This window comes from Vicugna pacos, chromosome 27, assembly GCF_048564905.1.
Source record: "Vicugna pacos chromosome 27, VicPac4, whole genome shotgun sequence".
NCBI lineage: Eukaryota > Metazoa > Chordata > Mammalia > Artiodactyla > Camelidae > Vicugna > Vicugna pacos.
In genome coordinates this window covers 26,172,537-26,195,009 of record NC_133013.1, presented here as the reverse complement: position 1 = coordinate 26,195,009, position 22,473 = coordinate 26,172,537, and the positions used below count along the sequence as shown (strand labels likewise).

Sequence of the window (22,473 nt, the reverse complement as noted above, 5' to 3'; positions counted from 1 at the left end):
CTGTGTGCCCGGGGGTCCGTAGGCATTTTGGCATGGATGATTTGGAACCGTCTCCCACCCTCTGTGTGTGCCCCTGTGCACCCACTGGTTGAAGCCTTCAGCACATCCTTGGCCCTTTTCGCTTCTCCTGCCCATACAAACAACCCCAAGCCTGGTCACGGCGCCCCTTGAAGCTTCTCCTAAGCTGGGCCCAGGTGTCACTAAGCGTCTCTGGTGAGACAGTGTTCAGTTCATGCGCTGAAACACCTTTTGCTGCTCTGAACAGTAGCAATTTTCATGGGGTGGGAAGAGAGGGAAGAGAAGGCAGGAAAGGAAGGGACGGATGGGCCCCGAAATTAGCCACTTCAGACGCTGCAAGAAAGACCCAAAATAACAGTGACGCTAGAATAGATGCCTGTTCTCACCCATGTGACAGTCCAAGGATGTCCAAGGCTGATGCTGAACCCCTCAGGGGCCTTCTGTCCTGGGTTCTGCAGTCCCCGGGGTATTGCCTTTGGCAGCATGGCCCTCGAGGGCTCACCGCATCAGCATTCCAGCCAGTGGGAAGAGGAGAAGAGAAAGGGTGTGCGCCTTCTCTTTAAAGACACTACCCAGACTTGGTACACGTCAGTTCCTCCCACATCCTATTAGCCAGAAAGTGGTCACATGGCCACACCCTGCTGCAAGGCAGGCTGGGATCTGTAGTCTTTAGCCTAGTGGCCGTGTGCCTAAGGAAATGTTCTACAGGAGGAGGACAGGTGTAAGGGGAACACTAGTGGTTCCTGCCACAGCCCTTCTGTGCGCTTCAGTGTGGCCTGCATGGCAGTTAGCCGGCTGGGCCTTAGGGGTGTGGTCCATGAAGTTCCACCAGCATCTGGTGAAACACTTCTTTTATAGACGGGAACGTCGAGCTCAGAGAGGGGGCGTCACCTGGTAAGACTGCACAGCAAAGTTTCAGAACTGGGGCTGGAACCCAAACTCTGGGCTCACTTTTGACTGTTCCAAAGAGATCTGGCCACAGGGCAGACAAGCAGTGCCAGGAGGACAGTCTCTTGGGGCTGGGGAGAGGCCACCGTTCCCAGCCTGTCCACCTGGGGAGCTGCTCGTCATTTGTCAGGACTCACCTTAAGGGTTATCCTGTCCCTGAGGTGCCTCCAAATAGCCCTCACCGTTACCTTACATAGTGCGCTGTACTGAACTGGGGTGCTTCCTGTGCACTCCCTCCTGGGAATGCCGGCTCCCTGGGGTGCTTACCAGGCGCTCAGTGAACGGTTAAGTGCATATCTAAATACGTGAATGAATGTATATTCAAGGGCTCCTTCAGTTGCAGGTAATAGAAACTTAGCTCAGACTGGCTTGAGGGGAAAAAAAATGATTGGCTCAAGTATCTGGGCAGTCTAGGTGTGCGGCTTGCTTCAGGCATAGCTTGATCCAGGGGCTTAGCTGCTGTTTTCGGAAGCTGTGCTTCTAGCCTACGCTGGTTAGCAAAGACTGACATTGGTTATGTGGCTTGACCCTTCTTGCCCTCTTTGTGGGAAGTGTTGTCAAACAGTCCCTGCAGGGACTGGGAAGAGGCAGGGGGTTAGGAGAACATGGGGTGCTCCTGGTGGTCATGGTAGGGGTGAGGCGTTCCTCTTGGACATCCCCAGTCCAGGGCATCTTGGTACGGAGCCGGGCCTCCGCCCTTGATTTGTGGTTTGGGCTTCATGCGGCCGCATCTTGTGTCATCTATTGGGGGTTTCCCGGGGCTCCGTATCTGCTGGGGTTGGATGCACTTGCTGTGCCCTGAGGCCAAGGGTGGCCTGGGCCCCTCACTTCTGCTTCTCTGGGAAAGCCAGGGCACCCTGTGGTCTTTCCGGGCAGGGGTCCTTGGAGTTCCCACATTTGGCTGGGACTGGGGCAGGGGGAAGGAGGAGGGAGGACCGACTGGTGACTGACTGGGAGGGATGGCACATGCTGGCCCCAGGGCAGGTCCTGCCTGGGGATGAGAATTCCCCTTTGTAGAAAAGATGGGCTGGGCACTGCGAATGTGGCAAGAGGTCTGTGCATCTCCAGGAGGCTCTGTGTACCGGACGGCCCAACTGTCCCGATGGTCACAGGCCACGCTCTCATTCCCCGCCAGCATCCTGTCTCTGAGGTGTGTTGCTCCCTCCTGCCCTCAGCCCTGGGGGCCCAGCTGTTGGGGTGGGAGTCTCTCTGTGTCTTTGAATCTGGGCTGTTGGGCTTCTCCCCAGGGTAAGCATGAGGGTGGGAACTTCCCCGGGTCCAGAGTCTAGAAAGGGAATTGAAGGGAGCAAATCCAATGCTCACCCCTGGGAGCCCTCAACCTCCCTCTGGAGAGCAGGACAGCTCGGTCCCTGGGGAACCTGATAGGTCTGGCCAGGAGAGAGCTGCTCCCTGACCTCGCATTCATGGAGGTGGTAGGCAGGCCCAGGAGATCCTGGCGAGTGAAACCTAGTGGCAGGAATTAGCTTGATGGGCGGAGAAGACAGTCCTAAGGAAGGCCTTGCATGCCAGGCAGGGGAATGAGGGTTTACTCAGGGCGTAAAAGGGGAACCACGAGAGATTCTTGCAGGGGGAGGGGTGTGAGCAGATTCCTGCCTCGGGTCCTGAGAGGAGACACAGGGTGGGGGGGTGGAGTTGGCGGGAGCAGAGTGGAGGGTCATGGGGCGGGGGGATCAGAGGGGGCTGGCCGCACAGTTCAGGGTGGGAGGTGGTGGGCATAGGCCACAGTGGGACAGGTGAGGGGGGCCCAGGAGGAACAGACAGGCCCTGGTTCTGTCTCGGGGTGAAGCAAAGGCAGGAGACTTGGAATCTGGGAGCTTCTTAAAGCTTAGTCTCTGCGCTTCCCTCAGGGGGTGGCAGGCCCGGCAGGCCGCTGCCTGCCGGCATTTCCTCTGGGCCGCGGTGGCCCCTGTGGGCAGGATGTAGTGCCCGCCAGGCGCGACTTTATGAATGGAGCCCGAAGGCTGCTGACTCAGCAGGCGGCAAGGCTGTGAGGCCGCCAGGTTTGGAGCGGAAGTGTCTGGGAAGGAAGTGGCTGCTCGGGGCTTCCCTGCGCGGACAGCTGGGAGGAGGGCAGGATGCACCGGTGGCTGGGGGACTCCCTCGGCTCAGCTGCTGGTGGTGGGGGGTGTTGGAGGAAGAGGGTGCTCGCCGGGATGGGGAGGGCTGAAGCTGGGTGCTTGTGACTGGAATTGATGCTAATGGCTGTTTGCTCCCTGGAAGGGCAGAGGTGTGGCAGGAGGTGGGGAACACTGAACCCTTCTCACCTGTGCGGGCTGGCGAATCACATCACATTAACCAAGTCACCTCACTTATCTGGGCTTTAATTTTTTCCTCTTGCAAAATGAGACAAAATCAGGCAGCTTAGCTCCCTGGGTGGTTCAGAGAATGTGAAACCCTTTATATTTTTGTCAAATCGTGTTGGGTAGCAAAAATCGACCCTGGTGGCAGGATGTGGCAGGAAAACTTAGTCAGCAGGAAGGGCAAAGGCAGGCAGCTTGGTGGGAGGTTGGAGAGGGGAACCAGGACGGGCTGCAGGGCCGGACCCCCGGAGGTCGCCCCCCCAAGCTCAGATCCAACCTGTAGTTGCAGAAAAATACCTCTCACTCCGTCCTGACTCCAGCCTGGGGGTCAGCCCCAGTCCAGGCCTCTGCCATGTCCGGCCAGTCTTGGCCACTCCGTATACGTGAGCTAAGCTAGCCTGTGTCCTCTGTCTTGAGCCCCAGACTCATACACCAGGCTGTCTCCTGGAACTCTCCCTGCAAGTGCCTGCGCTAACACTAACTTCACACACCCTGCACTGAGCCCTTCCGTGTTCTCTCTCTGTGAGCGCTCCACCCACCCGGTCACTTGGCTCAGAACCATGGGCACCGGGACTGTCCCCCCCCCCCCGTGCCCGCCAGTGCTGTCACTTCCCCCAGACCTGCTTGGTCTCTTCCATCCAGCTCTTCTCATTTATCCTGCAGGTTTTGTCAGAGTAATCTCTATGAAGCACAGCTCTGACCTCATCCTTCCTCTATTCCAGAAACTTCAGTGGCTCCCAGCTGCCTTAGGATAAACTTCCAACCTCTTGCCAATCTTTAAGTCTTACTCTCCCCTGCCAGCTGTTGTCTCAAGCCAAACTGATCTCTGCACATCCTTGCCCTGCCTTGCTGCCTTGCCTCGACTTCCTTGTGTTTACATGCCAGCATCTTATTTCTGAATGGGTGGGTCCCAGCTGCCCCCTGACCCGCCTTCCCTGGTGCAGCCTCCCTAGTGACTCAACTCGCTCCTGCCTGCATCTCAGGATATCCCTCAGCAGGGAGCTTTGTGGGGTGTGTGGGGGAGTACCTCCCAGCCGGCAGCTGCAGCCTTGCCCCAGGCTGGCCCGGGTCGGGGATGAGGTGAGAGAGGGCCTGGGGAGGACCTTTTGAGACAAAAGCCTCACTTCCTCTTCCTCGCAGGTGGGGGCAGCCTTCCACCACTGAGAGCCCAGCTGTCAGCTGCCTCGCGGGAAGATGCCGCATCTGCCTGGCAGCGCGGGCATGCGTGTGGCCACCGCCCTGGGAGCCCTCTGGTTCTGCCTCACAGGTGAGGGGAGCAGAGTGGGGCCTGGAGGTGGGGGAAGAGGTGCCCACTCCCATCAGGGCTCCTGCCAACCCTCTCTGTCCAGCAGGGCTGGGAGGCTGTGGCTAACATCCTCCCGTCTCCCCTGTGCCTTGTCCACACTCATCCCTACCTCCAGGATCCAAGAGGCAACTTTCTTTATATTTCTTGGTCTCCATTTCCTCTTCTGTAAAATGGCAGTGTGAGCACTAAATGCCATAATGCTGTTTCTTGAACACACTATATGTGTGCTTCCTCCCCAGGGCCTTTGCACGTACTGTTCCCTCAGTCTGAAACTTTCTGCCCCCACACGTGTATATGACTTGATCCCTTACTTCATTCAAGTCTTTGCTCAAATGTCACCTTCCGCAGGCTCTCCCTTCCCCCAGCTACCTTGCATGAAAGAGCACATCACCCCTCCCTCTCCCAGAGCTTACTCCATGCCACCTCCCCGCATTTATCCCCACTTGACAGAGCATATGTTTACTTGCTTATTGCTTGCTCTGCTGAAAGAGTCGGGTTTCTCTGCAGGGCCAGGATTGATGCCAGGCACATAGCAGGTGCTCTAACCATGGGGAATAGAGGATGTAAATCTTCCCACACAGTTCTTGGCGCAGAGTTGGCATTCAGTAATGGCAGCTACTTTAACAACATCGTCATATTTCAAATCCTAATCAGTTTCTGGGCTGAGGGAGATTGCCTTCTTCCTCCATTGGGAAGACAAAGCTGGGTTTCCGGTGCCATCTGGTGGTCATAAAGAGGAAGCACCGCTTCACCCAGAGCTACTTTGATTTCTGTGCAGAAAGGGTTTTGTCTGGGTGATTCCTCAGGTTTCGTCCCTTAAATGCCCCATACAATGTGGCACCCTGTTGGTTTCCAACTGGAGAGCTGGCTGGGGCACCTGGCATTGCAGCAAGAGCCCCAGGGCCAACTTAAGACGTTTAGAGAGCTCTTCACACTGCAAAGATGATGACACCCCCTCCCTGGGTTACGTCACAATGAAAATTCCAACTGTAAAATGCTGTTTTTCTAAATGTGAGAAACCTTTCATGAGTGCTGTATTCAGTTCCTCTGTTTCAAGACTGTTCTTCACACTTTTTGAGTGCCTGCTTTGCTGGTGCCCAAATCACACACTGAATCTAACCATACTCAAAAATGGTGGTGCCAGGTTAGGGGGCACACTCTACTGAAAGAAGGGCTATCCAGGCCTCCTGCCTAACTTTCCAGGGCTCTCAAAGAAGAGCTGGTCTGGAGGCAGAGGTGACTGGGAGGGAGGCTGCAGGGCAAATCCACAGGGTAGAGGGCAGGGCCAAAAGCAGGGGGACCTGCCCCAGGGGGCTTTCTCTGGCTATGTCAGACTCTACTTCATTCCCTTTAAATCTCAGCTTAATATCTCTTTATGGAGAAAGTGGCTCATCACCACATTTAAATGCATAGGTATTCTTTCTTTCTTGTATAAAACTAATCATGTTTGTTTAGAAAAAGAAGAAAGAAAAAGCACTTGTGATTCTTCCTTATCCAGAGAAAAACCACTATTAACATTCTGGTGTATACTTTTTTAGACTCCCTTTTTACAACTTATCAAGATAATATATACTTATGGGGAAATGCAACTAGCATGACAGTTGTAAAATACCTATCAGATTTGTGAAAAGCTCCCTCCTAATTTTTTAAAAAATATTTTTAAATTGAAGTATAGTCAGTTTACAATGTTGTGTCAATTTCTGGTGTACAGCACAATGCTTCAGTCATACATAAATATACATATATTCAGTTTCATATTCTGTAAGAAATGAAAATGGAGAGATTACAACTAACACCACAGAAATAGAAAAAATCATAAGAGAATACTGTGAACAACTATATGGCAATAAGTTGGACAACTTAGAAGAAACAGACAGGTTTCTAGAAACATACAGTCCACCAAGACGGAATCAAGAAGAAGTAGATCACTTGAAGTGAAATAGAATCAGCAATAAAAAACCTCCCTGCAAACAGAAGTCCAGGGCCAAATGGCTTCACTGGGGAATTCTATCAAACAGACAAAGAAGAGCTCATACCAGTCCTTCACAAACTCTTCCAAAAGACCGCAGAGGAGGGAATACTCCCAAACTCACTCTATGAAGCCACCAACACCCTGACACCAAAGCCAGACAGACACCACCAAAAAAGAAAGCTACAGGCCAATATCACTGATGAACATAGATGCAAAAATCCTCAACAAAATATTAGCAAACAGAATCCAACAACACGTGAAAAAGATCATACATCATGATCAAGTGGGGTTCATCCCAGGGACACAAGGATGATTCAACACATGCAAATCGATCAACGTGATACACCACATCAACAAGAGAAAGGACAGAAACCACATGATCTACTCAACAGAGGCAGGAAAAGCATTGATAAAATTCAACACCCATTTATGATAAAAACTCTCACCAAAGTGGGTACGGAGCAAACATAGCAAAAGGTATTTATGACAAGCCCACAGCCAGCGTAATCCTCAACGGCGACAAGCAGAAAGGCTTTCCTCATTTTCTATCCATTAACTTGCTTTCGTCCTTCGTACCCCTAAGCACATGCGAATGAGGATCCGTGTGCTAGTCTGTCCCTCTCCCACTAACATGTAAGCTCTGCAGGGGTGTGACCGTGGTGGTGTTCTCTGTGGCCTTCCTAACCCTTACACTTGGCATAGTAGGTGCTTACTATGCTGGTGTTGATTGAACCACGACCACAGGTAATAAACTCAGCCGTAAACAAGGGGTGGACAAGGCCTGAAGTTAACACGGAAGGGGAGGGGGACTAGGGAGGCTGGGAGTGTCCTGGCCCCTCCTCACCGTCCCACCCCACTGGCCCCACCCCCAGGCGCTGTGGAAGTCCAGGTTCCCGAAGACCCCGTGGTGGCCCTGGTGGGCACCGACGCCACCCTTCGCTGCTCCTTCTCACCGGAACCTGGCTTCAGCCTGGCACAGCTCAACCTCACCTGGCAGCTGACAGACACCAAACAGCTGGTGCACAGCTTCGCCGAGGGCCGTGACCAGGGCAGCTCCTATGCCAACCGCACCGCGCTCTTCCCGGACCTGCTGGCTCAGGGCAACGCGTCCCTGAGGCTGCAGCGCGTGCGCGTGGCTGACGAGGGCAGCTTCACCTGCTTCGTGAGCATCCGGGACTTCGGCAGCGCCGCGGTCAGCCTGCAGGTGGCAGGTGAGCGCCGCGAAGGGGGGCGTCCTCCCCTTGGTTCACCCCTGGTACTTCCCGCAGCCCCCTACCCACTGCCCAGCTGACCCGTGTCCTCGCAGCCCCAGGCACCCCTTTCTCTCCACTGTGTGCCCCTGTCCTTGCTTTACTTTGACCTCTGCCCTTTCCTCTGGCCCCCTCTAGCCCCCTACTCAAAGCCCAGCATGACCTTGGAGCCAAACAAGGACCTGCGGCCCGGGGACACGGTGACCATCACATGCTCCAGCTACCGGGGCTACCCCGAGGCAGAAGTGTTCTGGCAGGATGGGCAGGGCGCGCCCTTGACCGGCAACGTGACCACGTCGCAGATGGCCAACGAGCAGGGCTTGTTCGACGTGCGCAGCGTCCTGAGGGTGGTGCTGGGCGCGAATGGCACGTACAGCTGCCTGGTGCGCAACCCCGTGCTGCAGCAGGACGCTCACGGCTCCGTCACCATCACGCCCCATAGAAGCCCCGCAGGTTTTTGTTGTATTTTTTTCTTAAAAGTCCCCCTGAGGGAGGAGGGGTTTGGTCCTGTCTGCAGGGGCCACAGGATCTGAATCTGGGTGCTTAGCTTCAGTCTCCCAGAACAGTGAGATGCCTGGTAATAATAATGGAAAAGATAACCAAGGGGGATGGGGGAACCTTACCGCAGTGGGAGTAGGTGAGGGTAATGATCACAGGTCCTCCCAGCTCTCTGGGTCTCCTGACCTCAGGGCTCTGGAAACCTCTGGAAAGGATGGAGAAGCATTCAGATCTCAGCAGAGCGCAGGGACAGGAGAGGGACACGGGTCCTGGTGGAGAGGGGAGTTTTGCTAGGGCTGGAGGCTGCCCAGGCCCAGTCTCCTGTGGATGGACCTTGTCAGGCAAGGCCAGGCTACTGTGATTCTTGTCAAATTAGGGAGGCTCTATGTCTGGGAGTGCTGGGACTCAATCTGATTTCAGGTCTGGGGAGAAAATGGGAAGATGGAATGGGACCTGGGGGTTGATGGAGGAGGAGATCCGGGAGGCTGTGGGTTGGTAGCCCAGAGTGGCCCCGCCCCTCCTCACTGCCCTGCCACTCCAACCTCGCCCCCAGGCGCTGTGGAAGTCCAGGTTCCCGAAGACCCCGTGGTGGCCCTGGTGGGCACCGACGCCACCCTTCGCTGCTCCTTCTCACCCGAACCCGGCTTCAGCCTGGCACAGCTCAACCTCATCTGGCAGCTGACAGACACCAAACAGCTGGTGCACAGCTTCGCCGAGGGCCGTGACCAGGGCAGCTCCTATGCCAACCGCACCGCGCTCTTCCCGGACCTGCTGGCTCAGGGCAACGCGTCCCTGAGGCTGCAGCGCGTGCGCGTGGCTGACGAGGGCAGCTTCACCTGCTTCGTGAGCATCCGGGACTTCGGCAGCGCCGCGGTCAGCCTGCAGGTGGCAGGTGAGCGCCGCGAAGGGGGGCGTCCTCCCCTTGGTTCACCCCTGGTACTTCCCGCAGCCCCCTACCCACTGCCCAGCTGACCCGTGTCCTCGCAGCCCCAGGCACCCCTTTCTCTCCACTGTGTGCCCCTGTCCTTGCTTTACTTTGACCTCTGCCCTTTCCTCTGGCCCCCTCTAGCCCCCTACTCAAAGCCCAGCATGACCTTGGAGCCAAACAAGGACCTGCGGCCCGGGGACACGGTGACCATCACATGCTCCAGCTACCGGGGCTACCCCGAGGCAGAAGTGTTCTGGCAGGATGGGCAGGGCGCGCCCTTGACCGGCAACGTGACCACGTCGCAGATGGCCAACGAGCAGGGCTTGTTCGACGTGCGCAGCGTCCTGAGGGTGGTGCTGGGCGCGAATGGCACGTACAGCTGCCTGGTGCGCAACCCTGTGCTGCAGCAGGACGCTCACGGCTCCGTCACCATCACGGGTAGGAGGCAGACGAACAGCTGGGGAAGGATGGAGGGGCCCCGCCTTTAGCTAGCACCTGAGCTGGAATTTAGGTAGGCTTGCGTGGCCAGAAGACTTTTTAAAAAAATTTTTCCCCCGTACATTTCAGGTGTCTCAAACTCTCCCCCTAAAACTCTTTAAGGGACTTGCTCTGTCTAGCTGATAAGAATCATTTATAGCGTTTGCCCTCCCAAGTGTCTCAGGGGACTGAGTACCTGGCTGGGATGTGGAGGTGGATGTGGGAGTTCTGGGAGTCCTGCTTTCCTGTGGGAACTTCTCCAGGTGCTGGGAAGGTGTTGCTACGCCACCATCTGATGCTGGGCACCATCTGACCGTGAGGCCCCGAGAGACAGCTGACCCTCTCCTGATGGTCAGCCCTCCTCACCCCATCAATCAATGTCAGCTCTCCTGTTGGAGGTGAGCTGGACCCAGGCAGCAACTGTAATGGGCGGGCTTTCTCTGCTGCCCCCACGTGGTCAAACACTAGATCAGCGCTGCCCATTTGGCGATTTCTTCAATCTCTGGTTTTGGGGTCCTAGCCCAGACACCCTTCCCTTCCTTTAGGACCCACCTCAGTGGGCACCCCTTGTGCCTGGAGGTGTGAGGAGGGCTCAAGCCCACACTCAGGCCAGGGGAGGCAGTCTCCATCTGTGTTTGGGCCTCAGTCTGGCTCCTCAGTTCCTCCCCTTGGGCCAGCAAAGCTTTCCCAGCGGCCTCCCTGCATTCTCTGGGGTCAGGGCAGCAGGTCCTGTCTGTCTGGTTCTCCCGTTCTCTCTTCCTATGACTTCCACCCGACCTGCCGCCCACCCAAGTTCTGACGCCCCTGGCGGCCGGTTTCTGCACGAGCCTCGGGATTCAGAGGCTTATTCCTGTCTACCCGCACCCCCTGAGCATCCCCGGACCTCACATGGCCTCACTTCTGCAAGCTCAGAGCCAGTGCCCATCACAGCTGTCTTCTAGGAATTCAGATTCATTCCTCCTTCTCTTTCAGGTGTTCCCTCTGCCCACTTCTTCCCCAAGATTGACCCCACCCTCTTCCTGGAGACCCCCTAGGTCTGTGCTTTCTGTGGGAGAGTCACTGCCCTGGGCTGCTGGATGTCGCAAGAGGTCTCCTTGACCTTTAGAGAACAACATACGGTCTGGTGCATCCGCAGGAGAGAATCAGAGATATCAGATGGAGCAGGGTTGGCAGAGACTGAAGCTTTCAGAGGAGGGAGTGGTCAGAATGGGCTGGAGTTTCAGGAGGAGTCTCCAGGGACAGGTGGGGGTCGAGGGGACCTTGAAGGATCGGTGAACTTCGTGATGATTTGCACACTGAGCGGAACTGGATGTTTGCCATGTTGTGCAGGAACGGCTTGTGAGTGTGAATGTGATTATGCTCATATACCTGAAGATGCAGGGCTGAGCCCCGCTCTGTCCTGGACTAGTGGAAGGAGGGCCAGCCTGCCCTGCGTTCCAGACACCGATACCTGCCTAGGGGCAAATGTGGTGGGAGCCCCTCCCCCTGCGTATTTCTGTGGCTCTGCTCTGTGCTCCCGGGATCCCCAGGGGTCCGTCCTTGAAGCCCTCTTGGCCCCTCACATCAGCTGGTGTCCTCCTCTCCTCTCCTGCTCACCGGGGACATTTACCCCACCTACAAGAAAAGCCTTTATTTAAAGTTCTAGTAGCTAACGTTTAACGTGCTTTCATTTCACAGATGAGGAAACTGAAGCCCAGAGACAAGGGAGCACTCCCCCAGGGCCACAGACGGCCACAGTGGCTCTGACTCCTTTGGGGAGTCAGATACCTTTTTGAAAACTGGATAAATGAAAAATGCAATCATTTGCATTTAAACTTTGGGGGTTCGTGGCCCCTCTAAACTTTCCCATGGGTGTCTGGACCTTGACTCCAGCACCGTGCGGGGAGCAGATGAACCAGAACCAGAACCAGAACCCAGCTTTTAGCCTCTCAGCCTAATTTTCTCTCCTCCCCACCACCCAGCCTCCTGTTTTTGTGAGAGCAGGTCTGGCCTACTTTGGAGCCCTTGGCCTCTATTTCGCTTAGGGCAGCTCTGTGCCTGGTAAAACATTTTGGGATGCGGACTTCCAGTCCTCCAGCCTGGTCTCTCCCACACCTGCTGGAAGTTAGTGGTGTGTGCCGTATGTGGAGGGGGCTTTATGGAGCAAACACTGGACTTGGAGTCTGAAGATGCAGGGCTGAGCCCCGCTCTGTCCTTGATTAGTGGAAGGAGGGCAAGTCGGGCCTGTGTTCCAGGCACCGAGACCAGCCTAGGGGCGGACGCGGCGGGAGCCCCTCCCCCCGGGTATTTCTGTGGCTCTGCTCCGTGCTCTCCTGCAGGGCCCCACCCTGGGATTCCCGGGGGTCCCTCCATGTGCTTTACGGACTGGCCCTCCTGGCCCTTCATGTCAGCTGCTGTCCTCCTCTCCTGCTCACCAGGCTGGTGGGTCCCTTTGCTTCCAGGGTCCCCAGTGGAGGTTTGCCAGTCGGGCCGGTAGAAGGTGACATTGGCTGCAAATCCCTGTGTCTGTGCCGAGGCCCCCACTGCCCAGGCGTTCGTGGCACCGTCTCTGCTCTGACGGTGCCTTCTGCAGGAGCTGCTTTCCCCCTGGCTTTTGTGAGATTTGTTGTCCCCAAGGTCTCTGCCCAGGACCCCGCGTGGGTCCCGGGACTGGGCTGGAGGGTGGAGCGCTCAGAACAGCCGCTGGCCCTGACCCAGGCGTGGGCGCCTCCACACCCTCCCTGTGCCGTGGGACAGCTAACAGGAGGGCCTCAGCGTCGCCCGGAAACAGACCCCTGGCAGGTCTCCTCTGGGGTGAACCCGGAACCTTCACGCTGGCGCCCTCAGAGCCCACCCTCATCTTGATGCGGGAAGCTGCACACATGCTCCGTCAGGGCTGGATGGTACATATTTTAAGTTTTGTGGGCCACATCCCATCTCTGTGCTGCTGCTGCTTTTCCCTTTTTTGGTAACCCTTCACAAACGTAAAACTATTATTAGCTCACAGGTTGCACAGAAAACAGGCCACAGGCCAGATCTGGCCCATGGGCTCCAGCTGGCTGACGCCTGATCTCAGGTGGGGGGTTTCACCAGGTGGGGCTGGGGGAGTCAGGGAGGGCCTCCCGCGGAGGAATCTCAAGCTCGGAGGGGAGTTAGGGGGCATGTTTTAGGTGGAGGAAACTGACAGCTGCGGTGTGGGGGCTGGGAGGGGCCAGCTGTCTCTGCAGAGTGGCGAGGACACCAGTTTGGCTGGCGCAGTGGGATTGCGAAGGCGGGGGCTGGGGGCAAGGGGTGACAGCAGCCAGATCTCAGAGGTCCTGGAAGCATCCTGAGGAGATTGAAGCCTTATTCTCACGTCAGTAGGGAGCCCTGGAAGGTTCCTGAGCACCATCCACTGCAGACTCTTCGGCCCTCGCAGGAGGAGGCACGTCTGCAGCAGCCATGGCTGTGTCAGGTTGGGAGGGCACGTGGACGTGCGGGGAAGGGGCACGGGAACTCGAGTAAGCTCTCTTCATAGTCTGGGGGCCCCGTGAGGGTAGGAGCCCCCCGTTCACACTTTGGAGCCAGAGGTGCTGTCCTCAGGGCCACTGGGGGCCAGGCTTGACAGTCTCTCTCCCTTCTCCCCACTTCCCTCCCAGGGCAGCCCATGACGTTCCCCCCGGAGGCCCTGTGGGTGACAGTGGGGCTCTCCGTCTGTCTTGTTGCTCTGCTGGTGGCCTTGGCCTTTGTGTGCTGGAGAAAGATCAAACAGAGCTGTGAGGAGGAGAATGCAGGTGAGTGAGGGGGTGTGTGTGCGCGGGTCTTTGGTTTCGTTGGTGTCCATGACATCAATGTGTGTGTCACTTTCCAGTGACAGAATGCATGTGGGTGTGCAAATGGGACTAGAGTGTGTGAGCTTGAGGCTGAACATGTCCTGTGTGTGCAAACAAGTGTGAGCCTGCCCGTGAGTGTGCAGACGTGGCAGGAAGAGTGGATATGAGTGTGACTGGGAGTGAGCGGTGCGTGTGTAAGGCTGAAGTGTGTCAAGGGGATGAATGTGTCCACACAAACAAGCATGATGGTGAGGGTGTCAGTCATGTGAGTGTGTCTGTGAGTGGGCTTGTGGAAGGATGGGGATCCTCATGCGGGTGGGTGTCTGCTGGAGGTGGTGGGTGACTGGGCTGGTGAGTGCGTGCGTGAGTGGAGGGGTCAGCTGAGTGGGGGGCTCCAGGCTGGGGTCCCTTTCATCCTGCCACAGGGCTCTGCTCCACTGGGTCTCAGCCTCCGAGCTAAGTCCGGCATTTGGACCACGGGCCAGGCCTGCTCAGCCCCACTCACCGGCTCCAGCGCCCGCAGGAGCACAGGTGTGATGATGAAGGTGGGGTTGAGGAAGCTTTTTGTTCACTCTTCCAGGAGCTGAGGACCAGGATGGGGATGGAGAAGGATCCAAGACAGGTAAGTCTGAGCCAAGAGCTGGCCCTGTTGGCTGGGGGATGGACACAGGGACGGGGAGAGGACTCCAGGGTCTGGAGGAGCTGTGTTTGCTTGAAGGTTTGAATGATGTGTGTCCCGCGGACTGAGGCCTCCCAGCCGAGGTGAGCCTGGTCTTTGGCCGGTGCTGGACCTGGAGGCGGGTCCAGGTGCTGCTTCACTCCTCCTCCTCCCTTTACCCACCTCCCAGGGCTGCTCCACCCTGAGTGACCTGCGCTGTGGGGTCTGGTGGCTTCCTGGGGGGAGGAGTGAGGGCGCGGGAGACAGGGCTCCAGCTCATAGAAACTGAGTGGCTTTGAGTAATTCATTTTCCCTCTCTAGGCCTCAGTTTCCCCCTACCTGCCTCCCATCATAGGCTGTATGAGTTAAATTGAATGAGATAATGAACATAGAGGGCCCGGCGCCACGGCTGGCACCTGTCAGGGCTTGCACTCTGCAGTCCTGGGGGTAGGGCTGGGTTTGCAGTCTGACACTGTTGCACCCTGGTTGCAGGCCGTGTGACTTTGATCCACGCGCTTTGCTCCTCTGGCTTTCAGTTTCCCGTCGGTAAAATGTCATCCTGCCCTGCCCGGATGGCACCACAGGGCTGTTCTGAAGCTCTCTCGAGTAACTCTGCGAAGGGCACAGCACTGTGGGGTCGCCAGCCTGGCTCTGGTGCCCCGCGGCCACTGGAGGCCTCGCCGCCTTCCCTTACTGGGCTCCTGGGCTGGGAGGCAGGGTCCCACTGAGCCATTTGGGGTGCTGACATGGGTTCCTTCCCCAGCCCAGCAGAAGGAAGGCAGGAGACTGACCCCTGGGGGCTGCTGTAAATTATGCCAATTAATTCTGTCTTGGGTGTCTGGGTGTGGTGGGTGTGGCGGGTGTGGTGGGTGTGGGGCAGCCCTGGGGTGGGGCCTCATTTTTCATGCTCAGAGGCAGATGTCTTTGGCAGAAGGGAGGGAGTGGGCAGGAGAGGGTGGCTTAGAGCTGTGGTCGGTCTCGGTTCTGCACAGTCCTGGGCCCACCTGGGGACATTGCAGCCTCCTTTAGCTCCCCACGTCACCCTTCCTTGTAGGGCAGGCTCACTTTCACACCTCTCACTCACAGCTGGGCAGGGGAGTTGTTTCCACTGTAAAGGTGCAGAAAACTGAGGCCCAGGAGGAGGCGTGACAAGCCGCAGAGTCTAGCTGGGACCTGGGACAGCAGCTGAGGGCCCTTTTTCTGCTGCTCTGATGTCACCCATACCCTCCCAACTCCTCACTCCTGCCTCTGCCTCCCGGGTCCGTCTAGCCCTTACTTCTTCCTCAGCTCCTGTCCCTCCACCTGAGGCCCCCCCACTTTCCACGGGTCCCCCCTCACTGTGTGTTCCTTCCTTTTTTGCAGCCCTGCGGCCTCTGAAACACTCTGAAAGCAAAGAAGGTAAAGACACGTGGTGCTCACGATTGTGTATCTGTGTCTGTGCACCTGTGTGCTCAAGACTGTGTGTATCTGGGGAGGGTTGAGGCGGCGGGGTGCCCTGAGGCTCCCTCCCAGGAAAGCAGCCTGGACTCCCCGCTGGGGAGATGGCAGAAGGCGGAGAAACCAAGGTCCCAGCTGCTCTGATAGGATGCAGAGATGACAGAGGCTTAACCCGGACAGGAGGTTAGGTGACCTTAAGGCCACTGATGTCCTGGAACCAGCTTCCATTTACCTGGTTTCTGCCTCCTTCTACTTGAAGCTCCCATCCCCAGGCCCAGGGTGGTGGCGTCAGCTCCCACAGCCCCTCTAGAAGTGAGGGGGAGAGAGGAGACAGAGGGGACATTCCTTTCTAGGGCTTGACCATAAACAGCGCCCGTCACTCCTGTTTATATCTGTTAGTCGGAACCCAGTCACATGACCCCTAACTCAAGTGAGGCTCGGAAATGTGCGTTCAGCTGGGCAGCCGTGTTCCTAGCACACAGTAGGCAGTTAATAAATGGTAGCAATCATTAGTATTCAGATTATTGTAACATCTGCAGTTACTTTCGGAAGTGGTTGGTTGGAGGTTAGTTTAATCTGAGATTCTTCTTTATTGAAAGTACCCAACAGCCACACCTATGTATGAGTGTTTGTGTATAAACATTTGTGTGTATTTTGAACAAAATATTCCTTGATGCACACTTGTCACTAAATATGAGTGGCTTCCAATTAGAAAATCAAAGGTTTTGGAACCTTAAATCTTTTGCAGGTTGCCTTGGTGTCCCTTTTAGGAAATACACTTTCACCGAATTCCTGGAGGCTCACCCCTGCATTTAGCTTTTCCCTGGGGAGAAGGGGAGGAAGGACATAGGCCCTGTGTTCAGGAAACTTCCGGAGACCGGGGTCCGTGGGGCCCTCGGGAACCTGCACAGAATTCATGATAAAAGCTGGGTGATAGGCTCTCATGAAAGGCAGCATCACGCAGGAGAAAGAGCCCCCCAGGTTGGGAGGGGAGACCGCGCTTTTGGTCTCTGCCCGGGACCTTCCAGGGGGAGTTTCCTGTCTGGGCAATGGGGTGAAATCCTGCCACACCTCCCGCACGAGGTGCCCCGTTCGGCAGTGCTCTGTGAAGCAGGTCCCAAGTGCTGCGGAGTGCTCGTGGCAGGAGTGGAGGCCTGCGTGGGGGTCTGCAGGGCTGGAGATAAGTTATCCATCTCCCTGTTGTTCTGAACCAAATGAGGCATAGAAGGATCGAGCCGATGGAGATCAGAACGTCAGTGTGGTTTCTGACATTTTGCTGGAGAGTGTGGCCTGGGTGTGCGGAGCCGTGGGCTTCCTGGTCCTGCCCCGCAGGGTGGCAGCCTGGAGCCCCTGTCTGGCCAGGATGGACAGGCACAGAGGCAGCCCCAGAAGGGAGCACTGTTCTCCTGGGGACAGACAAAGCCTGAAGGATGGGAGAGGGAAGGGGAAGTCACACATGCCCCGGTCCTTCTTCTAAATCCTCCATTCAGGTCAGGGAATGGAGCGAGGCCAGAGGTGCGAGTCCATGGGGTACCGGGCCACGTGGAGACATGATGCCAGAGGGAAGGAGGCTCCGTAGGCTCCCTACAGCACTGCTCTTGGAGGAATCAGCACGGGAAGGGGTCGCTGGAAAGGGTTTCCAGCTAGTGGAGGGAAGTGGGCCAGGTCAGGGAAGATGGGTCAAGGGACAGACGAGGCAGGGAGTGGGGTTGGGAGGGGAAAAGCGTGCCAGGTGGAGGGAAGTGTGCAGGGTGGGTGGACCCATGGGGACCCAGAAGAGGCCGGCGAGGACTGGGCTCTCCCCCAGGCACCTTCCTGGTCTGTCTTACACCAGGTTCTGGAACATTCCCAAGAGTCGAATTCCTGCACTTAATGCTTTCTCCCCCTTTATCTCCCTTCCCATCATGGAATGCAGATGATGGACCAGAAATAGCCTGACCACAAGGACCAGGGAGCTGCCGCCCCTGCCCCGGGCTCCCACCTCTGGCTGCACTGGGGCCTCAGTGTGAGCCCTGGGCTGGGGGCTTCCCTGCCCCCACAGATGGCTCCCACTTTGGCGGGTCTACTCATTCTGCAAAGGACACGATACACAGACCACCCCGCCGCCTTATTTCTCCGATGACCACAACACACAAACCATCCTGCTGCCTTACTTCTTATGGACACAATACATGGACCTCCCTGCAACCTTATTTCTCCGATGCACAAGCAACACGGACCATCTGGCTGCCTCTTCTCTCCGAAGCCGTGATCCAGTCACCCCTCGCCTTGTTTCTCTGATGGCCCTGACACACAGTTATCACTTCTCAGCCTCTTCTCCCACCTGCCTGTGATCCTGTCTCCTCAGACAGGGCGGCTGCAGCCTGAGCACCTCCTTGCGTCTAGAGGCGCCTTCTCCCTGCCCCGCTAAGTGAAGACAGGGCCCCTCCCCCAGGCACGCAGAGACAGCAGGTGCACGTGCTGGAACACGTGAGGACCGCTCCTGCCCGGGCTGCGCCCTGGGAGCCCCGCCTTCTGCCCACCCCCCCCCACGGGAAGCACGTGCTGGTCACACGGGTCTCGGCGGAGGCACGGCACCCCTGGGGGGCAGCTTCTGTCCCTCAGTTTTTCCTGCCTTTCCTTTCGTTTATCCATTCACGTAATGTTCACTGAGCACCCATGGGCTGTCAGCACTGTGTTAGGTGCTGGGGACCCGACAGGACAAGACAAGCCCTTCCCTTAAGGACTTGCCCTTCAGCTGGGAAACCCATGAGGAAAGAGTGGTCCGTGAGGGGGCTCCTGCCTGCTCCCTAGTGTACCTCTCTTCTGTGCCCACAGTTCCCTGGATACCTCACCCCCACCCCATCCCTAATCCTTACCCCGAGCAGAGGGTGGGGGCAGAAACCTGGAGAGAGGGACGGAGCCTCTCCCACAACTGGAGAATCTGATGGTTTCCAAAGTATCTTTCCAGGCAGGAGCAGGCAGCCAGGCCCAGCAGGGCCCCGGGAGCCTCGAGCCGCAGCACAGGGGAAGCCTGGGAGCAGGGACCCCCATCATGGTGCTATTCTGGGGCTGGGCCCACACTTCCTGGCTTGTCTCTGGCTGACCTCTGGCCCCCAGGGGAGTAACCTTCTGATGTTCTGACGTCCTCCCGCTGACATCTCTCCCTTCTCCAGGAATGGAAGACGTGGGGCTTTCTAATTTAAATGTGAGACTCTGAGGAATTTTGTTAACTGGGGGGGTGTATTGGGGGGAAAATAAATGCCTTTATAGAAAGCTTTTTCTCTGCAAAATGTGTGGAAGCAGGGTGGGTGGCGGGACTCTGCAGAAAGGTTCCCTCCCGGACATTTGAGGCTGGAGTCGGGACACCTGGGTCTCCTTACTCTCCCCGTCCTTAAGTCACCGGGTCTGCACGGACCCCTCCCTGGTCTCCATTTCCCCCTTGGTAAAGTGAGGTTGGCCTCCAGGAAGCCAAGCCCCTTGGTCACTGTATGGGGCTCCACCCACTCCTACAAGTGTCATCTGATATCTTTGTCTCAGAAGACTCAGACTCTAGGCCTGTTCAAGGCCTCCCTGATGCCCCCACTTCACAGATGCGGAAGCTGAGGCCCAGTAAGAAGCTGACACAGAAAGGGAGCTCTGCTGGCTGTTCCTGGCTGACCTAGTGGGACGGGCACCAGGTCCTGCCCTGTGACCCTGAGCAGGGCATTTAGCTTCTCTGGGCCTTAGTTTTCTTATGTGAAAAACGGGCCTGAGGTTCTCACCACTTTCTAGCTCCAAGGACCGAGAAGAGGGGGTGAACGTGGTAGCAGACAGTTTCGGGGGTTCAGGGACGAGGGAGCCTGCAGCGTACACTGCTGTCATTTGCCCCTGGGTGCCAGGGTCTCAGCACCATCTGCCAGTCAGTCCGGGGGCTTCACAGGCCCTGGGGTGGCCAGAGGAGTGGGGCCAGGGGTCAGGACACTTGACTTCTGTTCCCAGACCTGCTATTCACTTGTGACAAGCCCTTCATCCCTCTGAACCTTAATTTCCTGGTCTATTAAGTAGGGGTGACGAGTCCCCTCCTGAAAGGTATGTGGCATTCTTTACAAACTGGGCTGCTTGTTGTAAAGCTAGTGTGACTGGTCCCCTTGCTTGAAGTCCCACCGCTGGTGCTCTGGGTGGGTTTTAGAGTCGAAAGCCTTGGGTTGAGGCTCTGCCTTTGCCCCTTATCTCCCCCTGTGTTCTCACCTCCCCGGGCTTCAACCCCGCCTGTAAGGTGGGGACAATACAAGTTCTTGTTTTATAGGATCGTGTGGGGACTGGACAACAGGAAGAAGACACTGTGAACTATGAAGTGCTGGGGTGCACGCTGATGGCGTCTCTCCCCCTCCCTGCGGTCGGGTGGCACGCTCCTGCTCCCTCGGTGGGTTTGTGGGTGGAGCACAGCTGTCTGAACCTGCTTGCCCGTCTGTAAAGCAGGCACGGTGACCAGGGCTTTTTCCTTCTGAGAGGGCTGGGGCGAGGCTCAGACAGGACGCTGTACCAGGTGCTCCAGGGGGTGCCCAGCAGGCGTCGGGCTTTCCTAGGGGCTGAAGGGTGAGGAAGGTGGCCACTCAGTCCCCCGGTCACTGGTGCCCCAGACAGTAGTATTTTTAGCTGCCCTTCCTGGGCAAAGCTCCAACTCCCGCATTTTAGTGGAGAAATAATTCCTACCGGGTGACAAGTGGTAGCCTGCAGGTGTCACATCCATATTAAAGAGGGGACAGAGCAAGGGTTCATTTTCCTGGCTCGAGGTGTGACTGGAATTCACCTCCAGGACCATTTGTAACCAAGGCCATGGAGACCTACTAGTGGCTCTGGCTACTTAAAAGGAGGAGGCGGGTTGAGGGGTGCAAACGGAACAGCTGGGGGGCCTGAGTCAGCCTGCCTTCTCCCCTGGCTCACTTCCTCTTCTAGCGCGCGCTCTTCTGCTCACAGGCGTGAGGGGCGCCTTCCGTGGGGTCTGTGCGGGGAGAGGCACCTGACCTCGCCCATCCCTCGAGGCGCCTGCCAAGCAGGATGCTGGTACGCGTGGGCCCATGAGCAGACACCCTGGCAGAATCTGAGCTGGGCAACATCCAAAGCTCTTGTTGCAAAGCCCAAGCCTTACACTGAGATGCGAAGCCAAAGTTTGCCCCAAGGATCCCCAAACCCAGGCCTCCACGTGCAAGGCACCCACCGAGAAGCAGGACCAGAGGCTGCTGTGAATGAGCGGCGGGAATGTGGGGGGCATGGGGGCAGCAGTCTTCACCTCCAGCCCCCCGCCCCTACTCGGAGGGGAAGCAACATGAAGGAAGGGTTCGCAATCCTTTGAGACTTTCCCCCAGGCTCACACATCGATAAAAATGAAATTGTACATACTGTCCTGCAACTTTTTTTCTGTTTTCTTTACCATTTTCTTAAGTCAGTTCTTTTTCTTTACCTTTTATATTGAGGTGTAGCATACATCTGGGGTGGAAACAATGCTGGCCCTCAGTGTATGGCCCCGTGGATTTACCCACGTAAGCATCACCCAGGGAGCCCCCTGGCACGCTCTGAAGCCGCTCTGAAGTTGACGTAAACCACCACTCCTGGGCTCTGTGTGCCTGGAGCCATTGCAGGACCCTCCGCACACCTGCATTTCTGCAGGATAAAGATATCTCCTGTTGTGTGTTTACCCTGGCCGGACTCCTCACCCCAGAAGACAGCCCGGCTCACAATACCCTCGGTGGACAGGACTCACACTCTGCCCTTCCCAGTAAAACCTACTTGACAAAGTAAAACCTTATCAAAGTAAATCCTACTGTTCAGAGAGTCCCCGACAGATCTTACAACCAATCAGGGACCTGTGCACTAATTCATCATGTAGCCCCCGCTTCCTTGTGTGCACAGCCCCCTCCCCCCAATAAAAGACCCTGCACGGCCACCCTCGGCACTCAGTGGCACTCACTCAGGCACCTCTCCTCTGTGTGGCCCCCTGTTGCCTATAGCAGAGTAACTATTAAACTTCCTTAAACTTTTCTCGGTCTCTGGTGATTCTTTTACCAACCCGCGTCACCGGCCCATTGCTGCATTGTGAGCACAGTGTCACCCAGTTCAAGACATAGAGCACTTGCAGATCCCAGGAAGCTCCCTCCTCCCTCCCCAGGCCACGGCCCCACCGTGAACACTGCTCTGGCTGCTGGCACCACGATTTGTTTTGCTTGTTCCTGAACGTCATATAAATGGAGTCCTGCCGTATAAACTTTTCTGGGTCTAGCTTCTTCCAGAGACCTCCCTCAGTCTTTTTAAATGGCTACATAGTATTTCATAGCGCTGCTGCTCTAGAATATATTTTGCCAGTTTCTATAGTTTGGATACAAATAATGCAGCCTTGTGCTCCGGAGTCCACAGTATGGAGCCCAGAAGTGGAATCACAGGGTCACAGGCCTGCACGTTGTAAACGTTGGTAGAGCTTCCACCTGTTAGGGCTGCCTTTTTTTAGCCAGTACCTGTGGCAGCAAGAATGTGCGAGCAAAGAACACATAGGGCCACTAGCAAAACAGACCCAGGGCAGCAGTCGTGCTGGGAATCCCGCCCCAGCCGGGCTCTCGGGGACCTCAGCAGCGGAGCCCGACTCAGCGGAAGGCGAGGCCTGTGGCCATCTCTTCCTCCCCCACCTCCTCTGCACTGCCTTCCCCTTCACCGCCTACCTTGTGGCAGCCGCTGCCTCAGATCGCCAGGCAAGGACCTGACGGTCTTCATGTTTCTGGGACCCCAGTCCTGGAATGGACTAGGCCTGCCTCTTCCTGGGCCGGGGAGAGCAACCATGTAAGCGTGGGCCGAGCCCTGCATCTGACCACACCTGACCGCAATGAATGGGGCGCCCAGGACATTCATTAGCATCTCAT

General features: G+C 56.7%; 1 protein-coding gene across 1 annotated transcript in view; it reads left to right on the top strand.

The window, feature by feature from the left end:
• The window catches only part of CD276 (CD276 molecule), a 29,983-nt gene extending 11,119 nt beyond the window's left edge, over positions 1 to 18,864 (top strand). The window contains exons 2-10 of the mRNA XM_072951047.1: positions 4,428 to 4,554; positions 7,438 to 7,776; positions 7,954 to 8,268; positions 8,867 to 9,205; positions 9,383 to 9,679; positions 13,336 to 13,470; positions 14,090 to 14,131; positions 15,530 to 15,565; positions 17,520 to 18,864. Coding sequence (XP_072807148.1) covers positions 4,482 to 4,554; positions 7,438 to 7,776; positions 7,954 to 8,268; positions 8,867 to 9,205; positions 9,383 to 9,679; positions 13,336 to 13,470; positions 14,090 to 14,131; positions 15,530 to 15,565; positions 17,520 to 17,542 — 1,599 coding nt within the window. The 5' untranslated portion in view covers positions 4,428 to 4,481 and the 3' untranslated portion in view covers positions 17,543 to 18,864. The remainder of the gene's footprint in view (positions 1 to 4,427; positions 4,555 to 7,437; positions 7,777 to 7,953; positions 8,269 to 8,866; positions 9,206 to 9,382; positions 9,680 to 13,335; positions 13,471 to 14,089; positions 14,132 to 15,529; positions 15,566 to 17,519) is intronic.
• Positions 18,865 to 22,473: the final 3,609 nt, after the last annotated feature.